At 56.2% G+C, this 22453-nt stretch overlaps 2 protein-coding genes across 3 annotated transcripts in view; both read left to right on the forward strand.

Moving 5' to 3' along the window:
* LOC112408003 (olfactory guanylyl cyclase GC-D-like) overlaps positions 1-19496 on the forward strand; it is a 45157-nt gene extending 25661 nt beyond the window's left edge. The window contains 2 exon segments of the mRNA XM_024757501.1: positions 180-270; positions 19345-19496. Coding sequence (XP_024613269.1) covers positions 180-270; positions 19345-19496 — 243 coding nt within the window.
* A 223-nt stretch (positions 19497-19719) lies between these two features.
* Positions 19720-22453, forward strand: part of LRRC32 (leucine rich repeat containing 32) — a 13474-nt gene continuing 10740 nt past the window's right edge. For both annotated transcript variants that reach the window (XM_024757513.1, XM_024757512.1), the window contains exon 1: positions 19720-19844. The gene's annotated coding sequence lies outside the window, so the exon portion shown is untranslated. The remainder of the gene's footprint in view (positions 19845-22453) is intronic.

Raw genomic sequence — 22453 nt, forward strand, 5'->3', positions numbered from 1 at the left:
ACAGAGAGGTGAAGTATGTTGACCAAAGTCACACAGCTAGAAGTGACAGAGCCAGGATTTGGACCCAGATAATCTGCCTCCAGGCTCTAGGCTGCTTTCCTCCCAGCTGTGGGAATCGTGTCTCTGCCCTGGCTCTCTGCTTGAGAAGGTTTGTTCAACTCTTTTCCTCTCTCTTCCAGGGGAGGGGCTTCAAGGAGACCTACTGGCTGGTGGGGAAGGCGGGCTTCCCCAGACCCCTCCCCACACCTCTGGACATCAAACCCCGGATGAGTAAGTGGAATTTCCCCCAAAGCTTGGCCTCTGTTGTTTGAAATTTGATACTTGTTATTTTTCTGATTACAAAGGTATTACCTGCCTAGCGGGGATAACTTGGAAAATACAGAATTCTTTAATGATTAAATAATCTCCATCTTTCCACTCCTGAGAGACAGCCACTGTTAGCACTTTAGCTAACAGTGGTTAGCTAAACTGGTTAGCTGGTTCCTGCCAGCCTGTTTCTGATGTCTAGGTCATGGATGAGATCATGCTGCCTCCATAACTTCTCATTCTGGTCTGTGCCCTCCACTCAATGTCCTGAGCGCCCTGGGTATCATTTACTCACACTTGTAGTTACAGCATCAGGATTGCAACATGTGGCGGCCGTGATTAGCTCAACCTCCCCTCCCTCTTGTCACTCAGCATGTAGAGTCTTCCCATTCTGAGCCCGTTACAGGTGATACGTTGATAAATATCACTGGGCGTTTGTCACCATTCAGACTATTTCCGCGGCGGGTATAGCTCAGTGGTAGAGCATTTGACTGCAGACAATTTCCTTAGACGAGGAATTTACAGATCAAAGGCCCTCATGTTTTAGGGGCCAAAAGAAGCAGATTCTCAGAGCTGGTGCCTGCCCTGCAGTTGCGCTCTTTCCTTTGTCCTCTGTCCTTTGCGACCCCATGTCCCTTGCTGAGGGCAACCCAGGTGAGATGGGGGAGCGGGGGAAGTAAGAACATTTTACTGCAATGTGCTGTTCCTCACTCTCTTCCACTCGAGCACCGGGCGGTCCACAGGGGGCCACAGGGCGCAGGTCCTGCCCATAGCTAAGAATTAGTTTCCTAGAAATGAGGCAGCCCAGGGGCCCACAGGGCCCCACGGGCTCATTCCACCAGTGGGTGGCTGGCCTGGGGATGGACAGAGCCCCATCAGGGGCCCACAGCACGACCACATCAGAGCTTCCTGCCCAGGATCTTTTCTTCATTAGAACTTCCAACTGACTCCTCGCAGCAATTCCAGGATAGCCCCCTGCCATCTCTCAAAGACCAGAAATGTGTGGGGCACACATGGGCTTCCTGGGAAAAGACCAGCACTAAAGCAGCCTAGGCTGCGCGTCCTCCAACTGGAAGGATCGATATGGACAGGAGCTGAGGGCCGTCAGAGCATCCCTGCCCCCCAGCTATCAGGCTGCCCCCAGGCCTCAGGACCCCAGGGAACCCGGGCAGAGCAGTGCCTGGGGGCAGGCAGTGCCGTTCATCTTCATCCCTGAGTGCCCTCCCTGACACACACTGGGGTCCAGCGAGCTAGGGAGGAGGAGGGGGATGGATGGGCATATGGAGAAACCCTCAGGGTACAGCACGCACACAGACGCACCCTTTTAATAAGGACACTCCAGATTCCTGGGTGCAAAACCAGCTTGTGTTCACAGAAAGGCCCCCCAGACAGCCCTGGGTCCTTCAACTTTGCAGACGGTTTGCCGGGAGAGGACCGGGCTCAGGACTGGCTGTGTGATGTGGGGCAGGTCCCTGACCTCCCTGGCCTTCCTGTGGGCCACAGCAGCCCCAGCACACTCACCCCCAGGAGAGCATCTGCGGCCCTCTCACCCTGTTCAGTCCCTCTGGGTCCTCTACTCCAGCTGCCGTCCTCTGACCTCACAGCCGTCGGGCCTCCACCCCACTTCTGCCTCCGTGGGCAGCCAGCCTTCTCAGAAGGCCCGTCTGCCGACGCTGACTGCACTTCCTCATCTTCCTCTCCTGCCAGCCCTCGCAGCCTGACTTCCACCACCACTCACCCAGAAGGCTCTATGAGGTCACCGGTGCCCTCTACCCATGTCACCAGCTCTGTGGGCAGTTTTAGTTACCAGCCTGATTGCATGGTAACATTTCCCCGGCCTCCCTCTTCCTAGAAAGGTTCTCCAAGGCCTCCTCGGCGCCCTGGCTGTGCTTCCCCATCTCCAACTCCTCCCTCCAGGGCTCCCCGGCAGCTCTCCTCCTTTCCCCAACTCTTCCTTGCTGGGGCTGCACAGGGCCCCTCCCCAGGGCATCCCTTCCTATTCTGACGCTGATGACACCCCTCCTGGGCCTCAGCCCTAGACCCCCTCAATAGTTCTTTGGCAGCCTGGCCAGAGTTCTCTTCTTGTGGGTGGCCTCGCCACCCTCAGTCAGAAAGCTGGACGGTCCTGGAGTCCTCAGCAAGTCCTGGAGCTCTGCTTCCATCACAGCCCGAAGCTGATGACTTCTCCATCATCCTCCCCCACCAGCCCGGTCACCGTGGGGCTCTCGCCATTTCCCCTCATCCATCTCTGCCCGGCAGCCAGAGCACTCTTTCACTAAAACACAAACACGTTTCACGTGGAAGCTCCATGTTTCACACCCTCGGGGTCTTCCTACCTGAACCCTTTCGTGCTGCCTCTGAGGTCCCGCTCTGTCCGGCCTGGGCCTGCCCCTCGGGCTCAGCTTTCCAGCACCTTCTGCCGTGAGTCACCTCCTCGGGGCCTCCCTGCTGCTCCTCAAGACACACCGAGCTTCCCACCTCAGGACCTTGGCTCTCGCTGTCCCCTGGCCTGGTCCCTCCCTATCCTGCAGGCCTCAGCTCTGTCGCTGCTTCCTTCACGGGGCGACTCTCATCACACACTCTAGATGGAGCCCTGCTGCAGCCGCCATCCCATCTCCCAACACTGTGTCACTGTAGCACTTGGTTCTCCCTGATATTTCTTGCTGATGCATTTATGGAACTTTCCCCAGGAGAGTCTGGCTGGCCAATATGCCTGCGGGTCTGCCAGTGGCAGGCACCCAGGGAGGTGAGCTCCCAGCCCTGCTCCAACCCACCCCGTCCTAGGAGTGGGAACCAGCAGGTCTGGCAGGCATTCGTCATCCTGAGCTATCTCAGCTGATGACGTTTCCACTCCAGGCCCGAAACGTTAGAAAGTGCCAGCAACATTTTCATCTTCTTGACTCAGGGAGGGAAGAGAGCGGAGATTAGCCCCAGTGAGCTCCACCTGACCTGGGAGCCTCCCAGGCCTCTAGGCAGCAGGGAAGAATCCCACACCCACCTAGGCCCACGGGCTCAGATCCAGCAGGTGGGCACACAGGGGCCCAAGCACCCAAGTGCACCTGCAAACGCATACACACACTCCTCCTGGCATGGGCATCAGATACATACAAACGTGGAAACACTACCACATGCCCCTCCGTTTGCGTGGAGATGAGGTCACAGGTAGACCCACAGAAACACAGACAGATATGCAGGCAGACACACAGAATCCCTGCAGGAAGGGCCAGCTGGATGGGAACTTGTCTTGGACTTGGGTTTATGAGGCAGTTACCAAATTTTTACTTGAACTGTGTGCTATAACCTGATTTTTTTTTGCAGTATGCGGGCCTCTCACTGTTGTGGCCTCTCCCGTTGCGGAGCACAGGCTCCGGACGCGCAGGCCCAGCGGCCATGGCTCATGGGCCCAGCCGCCCCGCGGCATGTGGGATCTTCCCGGACCGGGGCACAAACCCACGTCCCCTGCATCGGCAGGCGGACTCACAACCACTGTGCCACCAGGGAAGCCCAGGTTTATTATTCTTGATTGTCCTTTTCCCCTAGGGACACCTGGCAGGACCTCATAAACCAAGAAATCAAGGTGGCCTTTGCCAAAGCCCACCAGAGTAGTGAAGGGCCTTGGAGCTTGGGTAGGGCCTCGGCCAGGCCCTGAGGAGAGGGACGGAGCAATGTCGAGCCCAGAGGCTCCTGTGTCTGGACGCCCCCAAGCCCTCTCCCTGCTCCACTTCCCACAAAGAACTCCCTTGGGAGCTCCCTGGCGGCCGACAGGGCACTTGTTAATTTGTGCTCTAGAGTGATAGTAATTGATGCGTTCCTGTGTGAATCCTACAGGTAAACTTGCCTCCTGACACAGAGACAATAAAAATAGAAATATTCTCTCCTTTCCCAGAGCGCTTTGTTCTGGACAAATGGTTCTGACTCTGAGAGCTTGTTATAGAGCTCACTATCCCTTCCATTGAGAACACCATCCCCATCGTACAGCCAAGGTGCCCAGGCCCCAAGGGAGGAGGTCATTTGTCCTGAGTGGCACAGCTGCCCTGGGCAGAAGCAAGACGGGGACCAGGAGCTGGAGCCAGGCAGTCGAGGGCTCCAGGAGCCACGGGACCACCTGCTCACGTTACACCACTTCTCAGAGCCTCTGTTTTGTCGTCTCTAAGATGGGTGTGGAGCGGGCCCACGTGAGGCTTGTTCCTGACAGAGGGCTTCAGCGCACGGCAAACGTTCAGCACAAGCTAACTCCTTCCCCGCCTCTCCTCCCTGAGCTGGCCTAACCTCTTGGGCATCTGTGAGCACTGTGTAGGGAGTCCGGGTCTTGGGCTCCCAGAATCTAAGGGGAGGGGTTGGGAGGGGAGTCATAATTCCTGGGTTCTTAGGAAAATGAGGCTTCTGTCTTACAGGAAAAAAAAAAAAAAAACCCCACATCCAACTCATTAAACTAGCTTCCAACATCAAAGTGTACTTTCCAAACCCCCTAGGCTGATTTCAGAGCAGACAGACCAGGCACACGTGGAATTCATTTCCTTGACTGAGGGGAGAGGGCGGGGGCCAGGGGGCAGGTTAAGCCCTAAACAAACTCGTCCTTCTTCAAAAGACCCCTTGGGAGGGGGGAGCTGGCACTAAAACTGAACTGGGTGTCGTGGGGAGAATGTTCTGCTGGGGGCTGTGCTGTGTGTGTGTGTGTGTGTGTGTGTTTGTGTATATGTGTGTGTAGATGTGAGAAGGATGTGGGCGACGTGTGTGGAGCCACGAGCTGCTGTGTGGTAGAAAGTGTTGCACTCTACTTTGGAAGATGCCCCGGCCATCCCAACCTGCACAACTTTGGGCTTAAGCTTTTTATTCCTCAATTTCCTCAAATGCAAAATGGGACCGGTCACCCTTACCTCCCAGGTCGTTGTGAAAATGAATGGAAAGGACTGGAAACACCACAACTGGCCCCAAGCAGGCCTGCAGGAGGGCTAAGAAGGGAGGGTGCATCTGTGGGATGTGCCCACGGTTCTGTGCGTGATGGTGTCTGCACGTGTGGTGCCCCTGTGGCGTGGAGGCCAGAAGCGTGGCCCTGGTTCCTCCAGTGAACTCTGTGTAGCCCACATAGGGCCTGTGGATTTTCTCTCTGGGCCTCAGCCTCTTCATCTGTAAAAGGATCTTTTGGTCTAATGGCCATGAAGTCCCCCTGGGCGTGAGGCTCTGTACGTATCCATGGGCACACAGGTGGTAAATGGAGGCCCAGGAGCAGGCAGACACAAGACCAGACTTCCAAGCAGGATTCCATTCTGCTTTCCTCCCAGGAACTGGTCTGTGGGCCCCTCTAAGCCCTCAGCTCCTCACTGCACAATGGGGACCAGCGCCCTGCCCCACCTGCCTTATGGGGATGCTGTCGGGTCAAAGGAGGCAACGCTTTGAAAGCATGTGTCCCCGAGGAGAGTGTGCAGCAGCCGTGACTGAGGGTGCACGTGTGTAAACAGACCTGGGTGGCTTCGTGGACGTTGCGTGGATGTCAGCGTTCAGAGGACCCTGAGCAGACAGGTGGCCGTGTTCCCTTGCACGTGACTCCATCTGCACGTGTGTGCTTGTCTGTGGATGTCTGTGCGTGTGCTGTGCCTCTGTGTATATGTGCATCGATGTGTGTGTGTGCAGCGGTGTGTCTGCATGTCTGCTGCCTTAACTGTGTATGTTATGTGTCCAGGTGTGTCTGTCTGGGCACCAAAGTCTGGGAGCAGCGGCAGATCTTCTGATATTCGTGTCTGCGCCCATAATGTGGGTCTGTGTGTGTGGTGTGTGTCGCAGTGCATACCTTGTGAACGTGTGGGTATATGTCAGGCTGTGCCTGGATCTGACCTGGCTCCTTGCTCTTGAGCCCTCCAGAATGGTAGTGAGGGGAGAGTAGCCCCTGGCACTGAGCTGCCCATGCTGAGAAGGGCTGAGGCAGCTCTGTTCTCAGAGGCCTCGGCTCAGACCCCCCTGGGCAGAAGCTGGGGGTTCCAGGGAGAAACTCTATTGCCAAAGCCAACACACTGCATATGAACAGACCCCATACACTGGGGTCTTCACCTCTCCCCAACCTTCCCCCATCAGTTGAGGGTGAGGTCACCCAGGAGGACAGCCAGTGCCTGTCTGGCTCTTGTGTTGTGTCCCCTCCTGGGGCTGGGCCGGTTTCCTCTTCCCCCAGAGGCTTTGGGGCTCGTTTATTTTACATTTGCCTGCTGCCTGCTATGGGCCAGGCCCTGTGCCTGGAGCTCCCACGATACTATCTCAACCACCGCCACCCGCTGGGACAGGAGGGCTTTGCCCACTTTCTAGAAGAGAAAACAGAGGCTCAGAGGGGTGAAGTGACCTGTCCATGCCGGTCTCTGTCTATCTCCTGATCCGAGGTGGCTGCACAGAGCTATAGAAGCCCACAGAAATAGCAGCACCCCAGAGGGGGTGGCCTCAGGGACACAAAAGTTTTGTTTTTCTGTGAACGAGGTGAGGACAGAACCTTCCTCATTAAGCTGAGGAGACTCTCGGGGCTGGCCCCTCCCTCGTGAGCAACGGCCTAGCATTTGCGTGGGGCTTCCGTGCATATGCTCGTGTGGAACCCCAGAGACGGGGCCCCAAGTCATGAGTTTCATGATGAATCAGTGCCAGCTGGTCCCCATGAAGTCCCCTCCCCTCCCCCACCCACCCGGGGCTATCCTCCTGTCCCTGGAGGTCGGTTCCCAGCAATGGGACACTCCTGGCATCTCTGGGGGCTCGGGTTCTCGATATGGCAGATGGGGCCACGGGGCCCTGGAAGGTCCTCGCAGGCCCTGGTGATCTGGAGTTGTTTGGTTCGGGTCCTTCAGGTAGGCACAATTTGGGATGGTCTCCTTGGAAACAATGAACATTTTAGCCTGGCATTCAAGGCTCTGCTCATGCTGTCTTCACCTCATCTGTTTCCTGTACTCCCAACTCTCCGGCCTTGTCAGACTTCTTACTCTCCCCCATACCCTTCATGATGCCACAACTTATTCTTGTTGTTTTCTCTACCTACATGACCTTTTCAACTTTTTCAACATTCGGTGAACTCCTACACATCCTTCAATGTCCATCTAAAAAGCCACCTCCTTTCAGTGGTTAAGAATCCGCCTGCCGATGCAGGGGACACGGGTTCCAGCCCTGGTCCGGGAAGATCCCACATGCCACAAAGCAACTGAGCCCGTGTGCCACAACTACTGAGCCTGCATGCCACAACTACTGAAGCCCATGTGCCTAGAGCCTGTGCTCCACCACAAGAGAAGCCACCACAATGAGAACCCTGCGCACCGCAACGAAGAGTAGCCCCCACTTGCTGCAACTAGAGAAAGCCCGTGTGCAGCAATGAAGACCCAACGCAGCCAAAAAAATAAATAAATAAAAATTTAAACATAAATAAATAAAAAGCCACCTCCTCCTAAAACCCTTTCCCAACCTCCCTCTGTATGTAATTAGTAGTTGCCTTGCCTGACCCACACGTGTCAGTAGGAACCTTATCTAGTTCATTCCTTTCGTCCAATGCCCAGGAAGAGGCGTGCACTGGGAGGTTGAATTGATGAGTGAATAAGCCAATGAACTAGTTAACCCAGAGGTTCCGATGAACCATCTCCCCTCCTGCAATGCCAGCTCCTGAGTGTCCTGCCTAGTTTCTCCTCTGCTGTATCTGCATCTAGGCTTGCTTAGTCTAATGCTTAGCTGGGATCCTGCATGCCAGGGAGGTGCGGGCAGTGTGTCAGTCCGTGGCTCCCATGGCTGCCCTGTCTCTCCTCCCCACCACCCATCCTGCTGCTATGGATGCTCTCACCTCCAACCCCTGCACTAGACTGAGTGCTCTTCCCCAGCCCCTCTGCTTCCCACTCCTTCTGGCCAACTCCTCCTCACCCTCCTTGCCTCTGCTCCTTTGTCACTTCCTCCAGGAAGCCTTCCCTGAAACCCTCCCTTCCACCCCTGCGTATTGCAGGAGGGGCACCTCCTCTGCCCTCTCAGACCCCTGGGCACTGAGCCCTGTCCCTGCAGACTGGGGGCTTCCTGAGGGCAGGAATGAGTCGAAGCCCTCTTTCTGTGACTTCGATGGGAGAAGAAATGTAACAGGGCAGGGGAGGTGGGGAAGGCCACCGTGGTGGCAGGTGAATCTCGCTTTAAGGAAATGCACCTGTGTGAAAATCCAGATTTGCTCAAAGACTTTAGAGCTAAGTCTACACTCTTACAAGGAGAGGTGAAGTGACTAGAGCAGGAGGGAAGGGCCTCACCCGTACTCAGCATGTTGTGTGTGCACTGTCTCAGGGAGTGGTCCTCGCAGCCCTAGGAAACGGGTGCCTTCACCACTACTGCCGCTGAGTTCACCTGGGGCTGTGGGATGAAAATCCCGGTACTTTCCAGAGGGCCAGCCATGCTGTCTCTTGTCCCGGCTCTGCCCCTGGACTTGCTTGTAGAAACCGCTCCTGCTTGGGGCTCCAGCCTCCCCATCAGGACATGGACCGGGGGTGGAGGGTGGGGGTGGGCGTGGTGACTAAATAAATCTCCAAGGTTCCTTTCCCAGAGGTTTCCCAGAGTCCTTGAGACTCTTCAGAAGTCCACCAGGGGGCAGGCAAGCTGTTCTCGAAAGAACCAGAGCCCCTCCAGGAACCCCAAGATTCCTGGCCCCTCCCCAGGCTGTCAGGCTCCCCGGGCTCAGCCATCCAGCCAGGGAGGGAGGATGGTGCTGGGCAGAGCGATAGGCGGGGGCCCCACCCCACAGGGGAGCCTTGCCTGGGGAATCTCCCTGACGACCCATGGGCAGCGAGCGGACGACAGATCTCAGCGTCTGTCACCATCAGAAAGGCCTGGCCCAAGTCAGCATCTGTCAGAGGTCTGTCCAGTCTCCAGCCATCTGCATTTCCTATTAAATAACACCTAGGTGATGCTAACCTTATCCAGGGCTCTCCTGGACGCTGGCTCAGGCAGCCTACCACACCCTCTCCGGGGAGGCAGGGGCAATGGTCCCCACACACAGATGAGAGTGAGGTTGGAGTTCTCTTGCACTGCTGACTTAGACCTTCCTTCTGGGCTCCAGCTCAGCACCTGGCTGCCTGCCAAGCATCTCCCCAATGAGCCACAGGTCACCCTGACTGTACTCTGCTCTGTCCCTGCCCAGAACCGGGGGTGACCACCCTCTTTTTCCTGTCCTTCCATGACCCTTTCCCTCACCCCCATAATTAATCCCCGAGTCTGTCCCACCCACCATGACAGTCTCTGCCTTGGTCTAGGTCCCATCATCTGCGTCCTCAACAACAGCCTGGCCTCTGTGCCACTCTCCGGCCTCTATTCCCTCTGGCCCGTGCCAGCTCGAGTCTGCCTGCAGCACAGCCCTTGCCATGTTGCTTCCCTCCTTAGCACTCCCCCACTGCTGACGGCCAGGGCCCGTCATGGAGCTCCTGCCAACAGACCCTCCCACCATCTCCCCTGACACCCAGCCTTTCCCACCCCCATGCCCAGCCCTGTCTTGTCCTCTCAAATTGCTCAGACCCCCAGTTTCAACCTAGAGGATTTTTATTGTAAAAGACTTCCTATTAGTAGTTATAATAAACCCCCAAGACCTGGGACCAGTGGTCTGGAGACTAGGTAACCTTGGCCTGTCACCACTGTGTCCAGATGCAGAACACTTCCAGCCTGAGGAACACCAGAATATCCAGTGAGTCGTCATTAGGCCCATGGCCTGGGCGAAGCTAGGTTGGGGGTGCAGGCTTTGTTCTCCCTGTGTGTCTGCCTTGAGCCTACACTCAGTACTTGATAGAGCCCTAAAACCAGGTCCAACCTCCCAGTGCAGCAGTAAGAAATTTGGAGTTTGCTGGAGATTTGCTGGGAGCCAGAGAAGAGAGTACGTCATCACCCATCATGCAGCCAAGCTTCATGAACCTCAGTTCTCCCTCCCAGGTCCCTCCCCGGCAGCTACCCCCTCTTCCCCCTCCCCTTCCCCATCAGCCCCTGCTGCCCCCAGTCAACCAGCACCCAGCCTCAGCTTCCTGCTTCATTGGTAGATACCCAAAGAGCAACTACAGGATTGATCAAAGGCCCAGGAGCCTTTTAAAGGGCTGATTCAGGCCTTCCAGGCGCTGGGCAGGAGGTCTGCAAGGCTCCCTCTGCAGGCAGCCCATGGGAAGGTCTTCATTTCACTGAAAAGGAGGACCTGAGGTGGGTGGAGTACCTGCATTTCAGTCCTCACTACCGTCAGGCAGGGTAGACACATTCTCCCTGTATCTTCAATGAAGCCACCGCGACTCGGTCCAAGGTCACCCAGTAAACCAGGGGTGGAACTGGACCTCGACTCCAAAGACCCCGCCACGCACGCCATCCTGGCTGCCTTGTCAGCCACAGCCTCACACTGCATGGAAAAAAGTGACGCAGGCACAGTGACAGCCTCGGTCACCAGCCGCAGGGTGAGATCAGCTAAAGGGAATGCGGTGAGTTCCGGGGTGAGGTCCGGAGGGGCAGGCAGGTGCGGCTGGGGCCCGGGGTGAAGCCAAGGCCAACAGCCAGGTGTCCGGTTGGTGGATGGAAGAGCCGAATGGGGCAGACGTCCGAGTGTGCTGTGGACAGAGGTCAAGGTCGGAACCTGCAGTGCGAGTGAGACACTGGGAGAGTGAATTAACTCTGACCATCCAGGAGCCTTTTAAAGGGCTGGTTAAGGCACTGGGGAGGATGTCTTCACGGCTCCCCTTGTGGGCAGCCCAAAGGAGGGTGGGTTTCTCACTTCTGCGGCCACCATCTCCCCTCTCTTGGCCTCTGGACTTCTGTAGCGTGGACATGAAGAGCCTTTTCAGTCAGAGGGCTTAGCTTTTATTTCTTTTCTTTTTGTATCGAGCCCCACAAGCTAGTTGGTACAGCCCTCCCCTCTGGCAACTCTAAACGGAGACAGAGACAGAGATAGAGCAGAGAGATGGGAAGGGAGAGGCAGAGGGAAGAGGAGAGAGGTGAGGAGAGGGAGTCTGACAGATGACTGCACAGTTGGGACAGATCCGGAAAGGAGAGAGGAGACGATGGAGGATGCGTGTGGCGCTTGATAGGGACTCTGGCCCCTGTGAGAGTGAGAGACAGGAAAATGGGAAATGTGACATGTGCTTGGACCCCCAAGGCCATCAAAGAGTTTTAAGCAGGGGAGTGGCCTGGTCAAATCTGTGTTTTAGAGAGACTCCATCTGGCTGCCACGTGGAAGATGAATGGCTGGATGGATGAACAGGAAAGGGAGATCTCGGGGCAGGAAGCTCTCCTGAGAGGAAGGTGAAGAGAGAAATGAGCAAGGCCAAGGGGGAGGGAGACCCATTTAAAGATCAGGAGGATGAAGAGGAAGATGAGGGGCCAGAAAAGGATGCAGGAGGAGGTGATGGAGAGGTGGGAAGAGGACCAGGAGAGGGTGCCACAAGGAGCCACGGGAGCAGGCAGCTCTGAAGAAAGCCGTCAAGTGACCAAGCGAGCTGGAGACGGAAGAGTGTCTGTCCATAGCAGTTCCGGACGTGGAGGCCGGGGGTGAGCTGGGTGGAATGATGGGGCTGGGAAATGGAGGTCACAAGAGCAGGCAACAGCCTTGACAGGCCTGGCCAGGAGGAGACAAGAGGGTGGGTGGGCAGTGGCTGGCAGGGCACCTGGGAGGTCTGGAAGGGAGTTGTGAAATAGGGGCATGTCTATGCTGACGGGAGAACCTACAGGGAGAGGGGCTGCCCTGAAACCTTCCCAAGAGGTGGCCACCGCCAGCAGAAAGCACAGCCTATCCCCTAGGAGGCCAGGTGGGCCCTGATGCAGGCAGAGGTGAGGTTGGCTTTTGGGTCTGGTTCAGGCCTCAAACCCAGGTCTCCTACTCCCTGGGTAGGGAAGGCAAGAAGGAAGAAATCACACAGCCCAGAAGAGGTCAGAGGGCAGGAGTCTGTAAGGCTGAATACCCATCTCCAAGCTTCCAGACCTAGAGAGAGGGGCTGGCTTTGGGGACAGGGCAGGGCGTCCACTCCCTGGGGGACAGGATCCAGCCCTCTGCATTCCGGACCCCCAGCCCAGCCTCCAAGTTCCTGGGGTTCTGAGCCCACAGCACCCATAGGGATGAATCACTGAATCCCCGGGACGCCACGACAGTCTAACTGAGCCCTTTCCCCTTCTTCCCTTTCACACCCCAGGGAATTAGCTCTAGTGGGAGCCACTCGACTTGTGTGTGGTCTGCTTCTGAGAAAATCAGCTTCACGCGCAATTCGAGATAGCCTTGCTCCCATGAGTGTGTCCACACACACAGATGGTACACACACAGATGGTGTGTTTCTCTGTGCACTGTGTCCTGTGGGTGTGCACTGCTTTTGGGAGCCTGGGTATTTTAAGTCTTCGCTGTATATTTGGGTTATGAAGTGTGTCTGTGGGCAATGCGTATGGAGTGTTTGTGACTGGCGTTTGCATGGGAGATATATACACTGTGTACACATCATGTATGTTCAGTGTGCACGCTTGTGGTGTGTGCATGCATAGTGGATATACAAGAGTTGAATTTGGGGGGGTGTGTCTGTGTGTGGTGGCTAGGTGACTTTTGAGGGTGTCTCTGAAATGACTGAGATGTGTGTGGACCATGTGTATACCTGTTTGACATGTGAGGTGGATGCATGCCTCCTGTTTTCCTGAGTTGTGGCCCTGTGTGTCCTGTGTTGTCTTTGACGGTGTATATGAAGGCTGTGTGTATGTGTGTGTGCTGCGTGTGCTGGCGGGAGAGTGTGCTTTTGCAGGTGACTGTGTCTGTGGGGGGAGCGTGTGTGTGAGGAGAGATGTCATGGAGGGAGGTGTGAGAGCCCAACACAGCAGAAGGGGCAGAGTTCCAGTCCCAACTTCACCATCTCCTAGCTGTGTGACCTGAGCTAGTTAGTGCCCCCCTCAAGCCTCAGATTCCCCCCAAGGGTCAGTACTTTATGAATTCTAGGAAGGCCCTATGGTCATGAGGAGGAAGGCAATGTGAGTAGAACAAGAAGGGACCACTGTGAACTGTACTGAAGAGGACCGTCCCAGTGAGAACTGGGTGTGGCCAGGCTTCCGCCCAACCTCTGGGGGCTCCACCTGTCCCCTTGCAGGATGGGAATGCTGCCCCCCTCACTGCTCCTGAAGGGCAGCCACAGCTACATTTTAGGCAAGTCCTCTCCCCATACCCCTTAAGCACCAAAAAGGGAAGCTCCCTGAATCACTTCACTCCTGCCCTGAACTAAACGAGCATGAAGAAAATAGAGCTGCTGCCCCCCAAAAGAAAACAACGCCTGGCCAGGAATCACAAGCACTGACACAGACTGGGTGAGCGCCACGGACTGGGTAAGCGCCACTTGACACCAACGAGCTCACTCTCCTAACAGCCCCGGTTGTCCGTCCATCTTTGCTCCACTTTAGAGATGGAATGAGTTCAGAGAGGTGAGGCCACCAGCCCAAAGTCCCACAGCAGTGGGCAGCACAGTGAGGACGGGAACCCAGGTGAGTCCCTCTCTGAAATCTGGGCTGCTTCTCTTCCTCGGTTCTGTCCTCCTCAGGTCCCTCCTCACTCCACCCGAGAGGGGGGAAAATACAACTCTACACACAGGGGATGTCATGATAAATTTTAAAAATCCTAGATTACTTGCTTTTTCAGCTAATTAATGCTCCATCATGTGACAATACAGTAGAGTATTAAGTGGGGAGGCATTGGAGCCCCACTGCCTGGACTCATCCATACTGGCTGTGCATACTTGAGTTAATTACCTAACCTCTCTGGGTTTCCTCATATGTCATCTGTAAGATGGAGATAATAATAATAATAATATCTACCTCACTGAGTGTTGTAGGATTAAATGGATTACAACATGAAAGTTGCACTAGAAAGCTGCCTGGGCCAGCCCATCCCCTTCTCAACTTAAAAGTACAGAGGCCTCACACTGGTCTCAGAATTTCACTCATGGTAAGAAAGATTCATAATCCCGTTAACCATAACCTTCATATTTCATCCCTTCATTTTGGCAACTCAGTGGGGAGGGGCAGGTGTTACCTCCATTTCACCACGTAAGGACCACGGAGCCTGGCCGCCCCACGCCCTCGCAGGTGCAGCGCTTTTCAAAGGGCGCCTGCGGACTGGCAGCATCAGTACCACCGCGAGGTGGCTCAAGATGCAGGTCCTGGGCCCCGCCTCAGACCTACTGAACCAGACTCTCGGGGGTAGGGCCTGGCAGTATGTCTTCACAAGCCCTCAGGGATTCTGATACCCTCTAAAGTTTGAGAGGAACTGGGCCTCCGAAAAGATTGCTCTGTGAACTGGGAGTCCCTCACGTGAGGCAAGTGAAGGAAAGCAGGGTGGCGGCTGGGGAAATCCCCCACGTGTGACCTCGTGCTCTCGGGGCCTAGAATCTGCTGTCCTTCCGGGAGTGGAAGTAGAGGAGGCAAGAAGGAGTGTCTGAAACTTCAGCAGGTGACCATTATCTGTGGGAATCGGCTGGGTACAGGCGAGCCAGTTTCTGGACGTTCTGCCAGGCCTTGGGGCTTTGACCACCTGGAGGGAGACAGGAGCCTATAGCCTGCGGGAGCCCAGCACAGTGGGGATCCCAAAGTCTGGAAGGGTTGGGAATTTGGCAAGGGACCTCCAGGGAACCCCTAGAGGCAGCGGCCCCCCACCATGGGTTGTCCTATCTGGGTCACAGCCCTTCCCCCGAAGGGCCTGGGACCCACCTCTGCCCTGGGTCCTGAGCCCACAGCGCTATGGTCCCTCTGACTCAGCCCCCGCCGAGACATTGTCTCCCATCACTGGGCGCTCCCTCTGCCCACAGGTCCCTTCAGTCTACCACTGAGTCACAGGCTTTCATGTGAGGAAGGCCATGTCAGTCATTTTGACCCAGTCCCCATTCCATTCAGCTTTCTACAATGTCATCCTCTCAACACCCCCCTGAAGTCGACAGAATGACTGTCCCCATTTGACAGATGAGAAATCAAGGCTGCCAAGGGGGAATGACTTGCCCAAGGGCACCCAGCTCCCTGGCGGGGACGGGAAGCCACCCCACAGCAGCCTCGCCTCTAATTAACGCTGCCTTCGGGGGCACTCGTGTGTGTGCAGCTATCTCACCCCGGCTCGGTTCTGTTGCTGATGTGTTCATTTGGACGTGACATTTATGACATCACAGACCCTAACCAAGGCCCATCCTGATAACCCTGGATCATCGAGAAAAGGATTCATGGGGTTTAAGCTTCAGATGGTTAAAACAGATGAAAAAGTTGTGTGGCTCAAGGGGACAAACCCTCAGGTTCCCAGCAGCCTGAGGCCTGCAGAGGGCTGTGGTTTCACGGTCCATGGAGCAGCACAGTCAAGCTGTGGAGACGCTTCTGATCCTGCCCTCCCTCTTCACCCAGTCTCGAAGTTTCTCACCTAACATCCTCCCCTCTCCCTTGGGGCCTCCGGGAGCCTCCAGACTCCTCAGCCCCAGGTCTCACTAACCAGACTCAGAGCCAAGAGCCTCCCGTGTGGTGGCCAAGGGGTACACAGCACCCGCTCCCCCCACATTGATGGCTTCGAGCGCCCAGGGAAGGGGTGTCTCGTGCCCCCAGCTGAGAGCAGAAACCAGCCAAGCCCGTCGCTGGCCACATGCATGAGGGCCTTGGAGTCTAAGGACTCGGTGGGAAGGGCTGCCGTGCCCCGCTCTATCAGCTGTGTGACTGTGGGCAAGTCACAGGATCCCTGAGCCTCGGTCCCTCTTCTGTAAAAGGGGGGGAACAATAGCCCCCTTTAGCCGGGTGGCTGTGAGAAGACAGTGCAAGTAAACTACCTGGCACCATGCCCGGTCCTGCAGCCCTCATTATACCCATTAAACACGTAAGCTAGTCCTCAGAAGAAAGGAAACACCACCTGTCTCTTTATCAGCGTTTGTTTCCCAAGCACCCTAGGTGGCTTTTTGGCTCACAAACTCCCTACAGCTGACACCAAGCATTTTCTCTCCTATCCTACTGTCCCTCTGGGAGGTGGCCCATAGCTGGTTTGGTCTAAACCTAGCTGCCCTAGGGAGCATGGGAGGGTGGGCAGGAGAAGAACTGGGGAACCCAGGGTTTTGCCACAGAAGGCAGGGCCCCCAAAGGGGCTGATGAGGAAACTCCCTGACTCCCTGGGGGCCCACAGAGGTGCTGGGCAGGGGCAGGGAGTGAGGAGAGCCACATCCCTGCACTGAGATCTGGTCTGGGAGTCTGCGAGTCTGGAGACCCAGGTTCAATTCCTGGCTCCCAAGCTGTGTGACTTGGGCCAGTTACTTAACCTCGCTGAGCCTCAGTTTCTTAGTCAGTAATTGAGACTAAAGACACCTGAGGCTGTCTGTGGCTATCTTTATCCTGATTTGCCACATGAGATAAAGGATTGGCCCACAGTGGGCATTCAGTAAAAAGAGCAGCAGAAACTAAGTTGGGGGTCCAGGGTGCCATGGTCCTTCCCACACCATTTCTACAGTTAGATGAGGCCAGCAAGGCTCAGAGAGGTTTAGCGACTTGTCCGAGGTCAGATGGGATGTGCACATCATTGCCTTCCTGGGCACTCACTCCTACTTGGGACCCTTGGTTATCAGCCTGGCCTAAGAAACCCCCCCGCAGGGAGCCTTGAGCCTGTCTTCGTGCCTGGGAGGGTTTTCTCATCTCAGAATGGTAGTCCTGAAGACACAGGAAAAGATGTGTCTCCTATCTTCACTGACAGATGCATGAGGGTACAGAAGCGTTTCCGCAAAAATACCAACACAGTGAATATGAGCCTCCCATCGATGAGCTGTCCAGGAGAACGCCCCATTGCTGGAGGGGTGCGAGCAGGCGCTAAGCAACATTGGATGGAAAGTTGGCCTTTAAAAGAAAGCCACCCTCCACATGGCTACCAGGCATAATCCAACCCTCCTCAGATCTCACCTCTCCTCCCTCTTCATAGCCAGCTCCGGCTCCGGGACTTGGCCTTTGAGTTTTCTGGACTCCATCGTCCTATGTTCTCATCTGCCTCCCATCTGGTCTGGGAGCTCCACAAGGGTAGGTCCTGTATGTTTTGATTCCGGGACCTGCCAGGGAAGCAAGGTCGTGTTTCCTGGGCAAGAACCACAGGCCAGGCCCCCGACCAGGTATTTACACACGTTGCTGCAATTTGGGCTTCACGACAAGCCAGAACGTCAGGTGTTATTATTAGTCTCACTTTGCAGATCAGCAAACTGAGGTCAGAAAGATCAAGCAAACTGCCAAAAGTCCCACGAATGCTGAAGAAGTGAAAAGGTGAAGGAAGGGGCGTTGAGCACGTGGGGTTCCCGATTTCAGCCCCCAGTCCCAGGAGGCATCTGCAGCGGGTAGGCACGCTTGGCTGCCCATCTGTCTCCAACTCTTGGGGAGCCCCATCCAGGCACTGAGTGAAGTGGACCCCTGTGAACTGACTAACCACAACCGCAGCGTTTGGGGGTGTGTGGGAGGCAGGTCGCTCTCCCCCGAGCCCGCCATAGCCCCAGCCCAGCCCTAACCCAGCCCCAGCCAGAGCTCTGCGCCAGCCCAGCGGTTTCTGCCCACAGCACCTCAGAGAAGGGTGAGGTGGCGCTGGATGTGGGGGGAGCAGGTCAGGTGGGAGAGCCCAGGAATTGCCTGAGTCCAACTCAGCCATGTTCTGCCCATGCTGCAGGGCTGCTGCGAAGCACTTCCTGGACATTTGGCCCCTTGGACAAGGATCTGGAAAAGGAAGCCCACAGGGTGTGGCAGAGTCATCATTAATCGCCACAATAAAGACAGCCAGAAGTTGCCTAACACCCACTGGGTACAGCCCCCAGGCTAAGTCCGTTATTCTTAGTTTGGGCACCAACCCGAGAAGAAGCTACTACCTTTCCCATTTTACAGATGGGGAAACTGAGGTTCCATTTGACCAGATGAGGACTAAAGCCGGCGAGGTGGGGAGAGGGCGTTGCGATGACCAGCTGGGCCCTCCCTCAGCATAGATCTGAGGTTCCCGGTGGCTGGGAGGGAGAGAAAGGTGTGGACACCCTTCCCAGGTCCTGTGACCTTTCCTACCTATGCCCTCATAGCAGCTCAGGTCCCTCCTTAGGAAAGCTTTCCCTGATCTCCTCCTCTGAGTTTAGGTTAGGCCCTGCCCCACCCCCACCCTGCCCTCCTAGCTGTCACAGATTGTCTTCTCTGAGCTGTCCCCATCTCCCCAGGCCTGTCCCCACAGTCAGCCAGATGGGAGGAAGGAAATGCAGCTGCCATCTATATAGAATTCAGGGAACCCAGCTTCTAAGTCTAGCTTCATCTTGATTTACCACAAAGCTTTGGGTGGTCACTTTCCCACCGGTAAAATGGGACATGCTGTACTGCTGTCAGGGCTGGTGACCATCACGGAAGAGAAACATTTTGGAGGAGGAATTCTCTTCTACCCTTGGAACCAGGGCCTGAAGGACAGCTGTGACCCTCCTCTCCTAGGCTCCCCCTCCTCAGGTCCACACCCAGCAGGGCAGGGCAGGGTAGCTGTGATCTGGCAGGGCCAAGGCATCTAGAAGAGGACGTGGTTTTGGGGAATATGCGCCTCAACCTTCCACGTAAAAGACAATAATACCACCGTGCTACTTTTTGCACAGCACTCAAAGACAACCTGACTAACATAGTGCTGGAAAAGTGTACCCAGTTTGGGCGGGGCTTAGCTTTGTGGACAGACTTGGGGGAAATCCCTGTCTCTTATATTCTGTGTGACTTTGGATAGGCTATTTAACCTCTCTGAGACTCGGTTTCCCTAAATATAAATGGGGACCTTACTAGTCCCAGACAAGTGATTTTTATTTATACTCGATGACCCCATCCATAGCTTGTTTCTCCACCTGAATTCTGGGGGGTTTGATGGGACCTTTTCACAGGGCTGCTTAAGGGCCCAGGAGATGATGAAGGAGGAAGAGTCTGGACACTAGAGCACAGTCTAGAGAGAAGAAGTGACCTGCCTGGACTCACCAGATGGGACGGCTTCGGTGTGGGGAACCCCCTCTGTGGCCACCCCAGGGCCAGCGAAGGGTCATTTCCTTCCGCGTTCAGCCCCGCCGTGTCACCTCTCCTGTTTCCCCGGCTAAGTGCGGCGGCGACAGCGGGGGAAATCGGGGCCAGGCCGGATTTCCTCTGCGGACCCGCGGCTGCTAGAGCCACCCGCCGCCCTGGACCCCGCGGGGCCACGAACTGCACGTGCGGCGGCCCGGGGCGGCCTGGCTGGCACAGCGCTTCCTTAGCGACCCCTCTCCATCCCCGCCCTTTCATCCCGCCCACTTCGACCCGCCCCTTCCCAGTCCGGGTTTCAGCGTCAAGAAAAAGCTTCACCCCCTCGCGGGTTCCGGATAAACCGAGTCACACGGGGGCGTGCCGGCCCGGCGCTAGGACCCCGCGGCTGGGCCGAGGGGGGGGGCGTGGTGGGGCGGGTCGGCGGGATCCCGGGTCCGGTTCCCGTGGGGCGGTGGAGCGGCCGTGCGCCTCCTCGGGCCGTGACCCCGGGGTCTGGCGCGGGGTGGGACGGGGAGGGCAGGTTTGCGCAAAATGTGCCGGGGCTGCCCGGGAGAGGAGCGGCGGCCGCGCTGAGCCAGGTAGGAGCCGCCCAGCGGGCGAGGCTGGCCGGCCCCCTCGGGGAACCGGCGGTCCCGCGCCCCTCTCGAGCACCCGGCGCGGAGCTGGGCTGGGTCTAGTCCATCGAGACGCGGAACTTCAACAGTCCCCTCCCGCCACCGCCCCCTGCTTTGCGCGTGGAGCCAGGGTTGACTCCAGAAGTCTCCAAGGCTCCTAGCTCAGCGGATCTTTCCCGCGAAGGGCGAGGCAGGCGTTCCCATTTGACAGATGGGAAAACAAGCGCTAAAAGGCCAGCACTTGAGCAGGGAACACACAGCTAGTCAAGGGCAATTCGGGATTTGAATCTGGTCTGCTACTGCCCTCTGACCCTGGCCTGGCGTGAGTCTTCCCGTCCCACCGCACCAGATAGCCTGCCCATCTCTAGGGGCGGGGATGGGGGGGGTGGCACCCACCTCCCTCCAAGGAGCTCCGCAGCCAGCCTTCTTCATGGGTGGTAAGACGCGAGGGACCCCCACCCCCACCCTCAGCTGCCTGAAATTCCGCCATCACAGCCACATTCCTTTGGGTTAAGGTCTAATTCCCCCGTGGGATGCACATGTCTCCAGAATGGGGCTTGCCCTTAGTGATTCACTGCTGGCTGGGAACGTCCACAGCAGCTCTCCCAGGACCCCGCTCTGCCAGTGATCCAGGCTGAGAGGAGGGAGAGGAGCACCCTAGAGCCCAGCACTGTGAGCCTGTCTGCTGGGGTTGGGGGTTGGTTGGAGGGGGTTAGAGAGGGAGATCTTGGCCTGGTGTTGTGGAAACATTTGCTTTGGAGGCAGACAGGCTGGATTCTGATCCTGATTCTGCCATTTACTGCCTGTGTGACTTTGAGTAAGTCACCTCTCTGAGCCTTATTTTCCTCATGGACAAACTCTATAGGGGGCCGGCAGCTCAGCACGTGCTGGAGAAAACACAGCATTTGGGTCATACAGACCTGGAGCTAAATCCCAAAACACTTATGAGCTGGGTAACTATGGGGTAAGTCACTTCACCTTTCTGAGCCTCAGTGTTCTCATCTGTACAATGGAAATTATAGTAACTTCTTCACTGGCTTGTTGTGAGGATGAAATGAAGTGATATAGGTCAAGTGCTTAGAAGAGTATCTAACATCCTTAAACACTAGGGGTGGGCTTATTATGGTAGTAGGTGTTGCCCTCCGCCCCATTTCTCTCTCCCTCTCCCCACATTGTGCGCGCGCACACACGCACACACACGGATATTCTTTGGCACTTCTCCCCCCCAGTCAGTGTCCTAAGATGTCTCCTGCGTCCTCTTGCCTAGGCCACTTGTCTGCTGGCCTGGGGCCTCCCTCTTCAGCACTCCTTACCTCGCCTGGGCTGCTCAGCCCTGTGGGTTTGTCCCAGCTGGGAAAGACAATATGTGTCTAGGGTGCCTTCACAGCCATTCTCAGCTTGGTCATCACAACCATTGGGGTCAAACAGTGGCAAAACAGGAACCAGGCTGCTTGCCCTACAGATGGGACACTGAGACCCTGAAAGCTTAAGGGACTTGCCCCAGGGAGCAGGGCTGGTGGGCAGTAGAGTCTGGGTGGGAGCCTGGGTCTCAATTATCCCAATCGTCCCTCTTGAGAGCGAGTAACCCTCAAATTCTCCACACTGTGTCTAGGGCACTGCTCAAGGGTGTCCACTGCCGAGGGGCCCCTTTCTGTTAGATGGCAGGGTGGAGTTCCACGTGCTGCAGGGAGGGGCCCTCCTGGAGGCTCAGATGCTCACCTCAGGGATAGAGTGGAATTTGGCAGGCAGGGGAGGGGGAAACGAGTGCCCCTTTTGGGCAGCAGTGCCCTCAGGTTCAGAACTAATCCAGGTCCTTCCTTATCCTCACCTCGCACTCACCACTCAGCCCTTTGCCGTGGACTGCTACTCCTCACTTTGCTGTTTGTTCAGTAGACTTTTAGTGAGCACCGCTTAATAGATCCCTGTTCTCACAGAATAAGAAATAAACGATCGGGAAATGATCAATGAGAGGAAAACAATAAAACACGTGCAGATCTGGGCAAGAGCATTCCAGGTGGAGGGAGCAGCAAGGGCAGAGGCCCTGAGGCAAGAATGCACTTGCTGTGTTTGAGGGATGGTGAGAAAGCTAGAATTTGGTGAGGGAAGAGCACATGGTAGATGGAGTCAGAGAGGAGATTGTATAAGCTTCGATTTTATGGGAGGTTTTCAAGCAGTGAGATTCATGATCTGATGCATGATTTAAAGACATCACTCATGCTGCCATGCTTAGGATGGACTAAAAGAGGTCAGGTTGTTGCTGGGGTCGAGGCCCAGGGTCGTGATGGTGCCTCAGTCTGTGGCAGTGATGGAGGAGGGAGGTAGGCAGATCCAGAGTCTGTGTTTTAGGGAAAGCAGACAGAACCCGCTGATGGGGGGAAGGAGTGTGGCAGGGAGGTGAAGGGAGAGTCCAGGAGAAAAACTGCTCTCACTAGCGTCACCATGTCACCGAGGCGCCTCAGGTCAATTCTCAGCGCCTTCCCCAGCCTGCACAGTGTAAGATGGTTCCCAGAGGAGAGTGAGGCCCCTCTGCCCTGGGGGCACTTCCCAGGGAGGGGGTGGGCCAGGCCGGGGGG

This window comes from Neophocaena asiaeorientalis, unplaced genomic scaffold (genome assembly GCF_003031525.2).
Source record: "Neophocaena asiaeorientalis asiaeorientalis breed wild unplaced genomic scaffold, Neophocaena_asiaeorientalis_V1.1 scaffold481, whole genome shotgun sequence".
In the NCBI taxonomy this organism is placed as follows: Eukaryota; Metazoa; Chordata; class Mammalia; order Artiodactyla; family Phocoenidae; genus Neophocaena; species Neophocaena asiaeorientalis.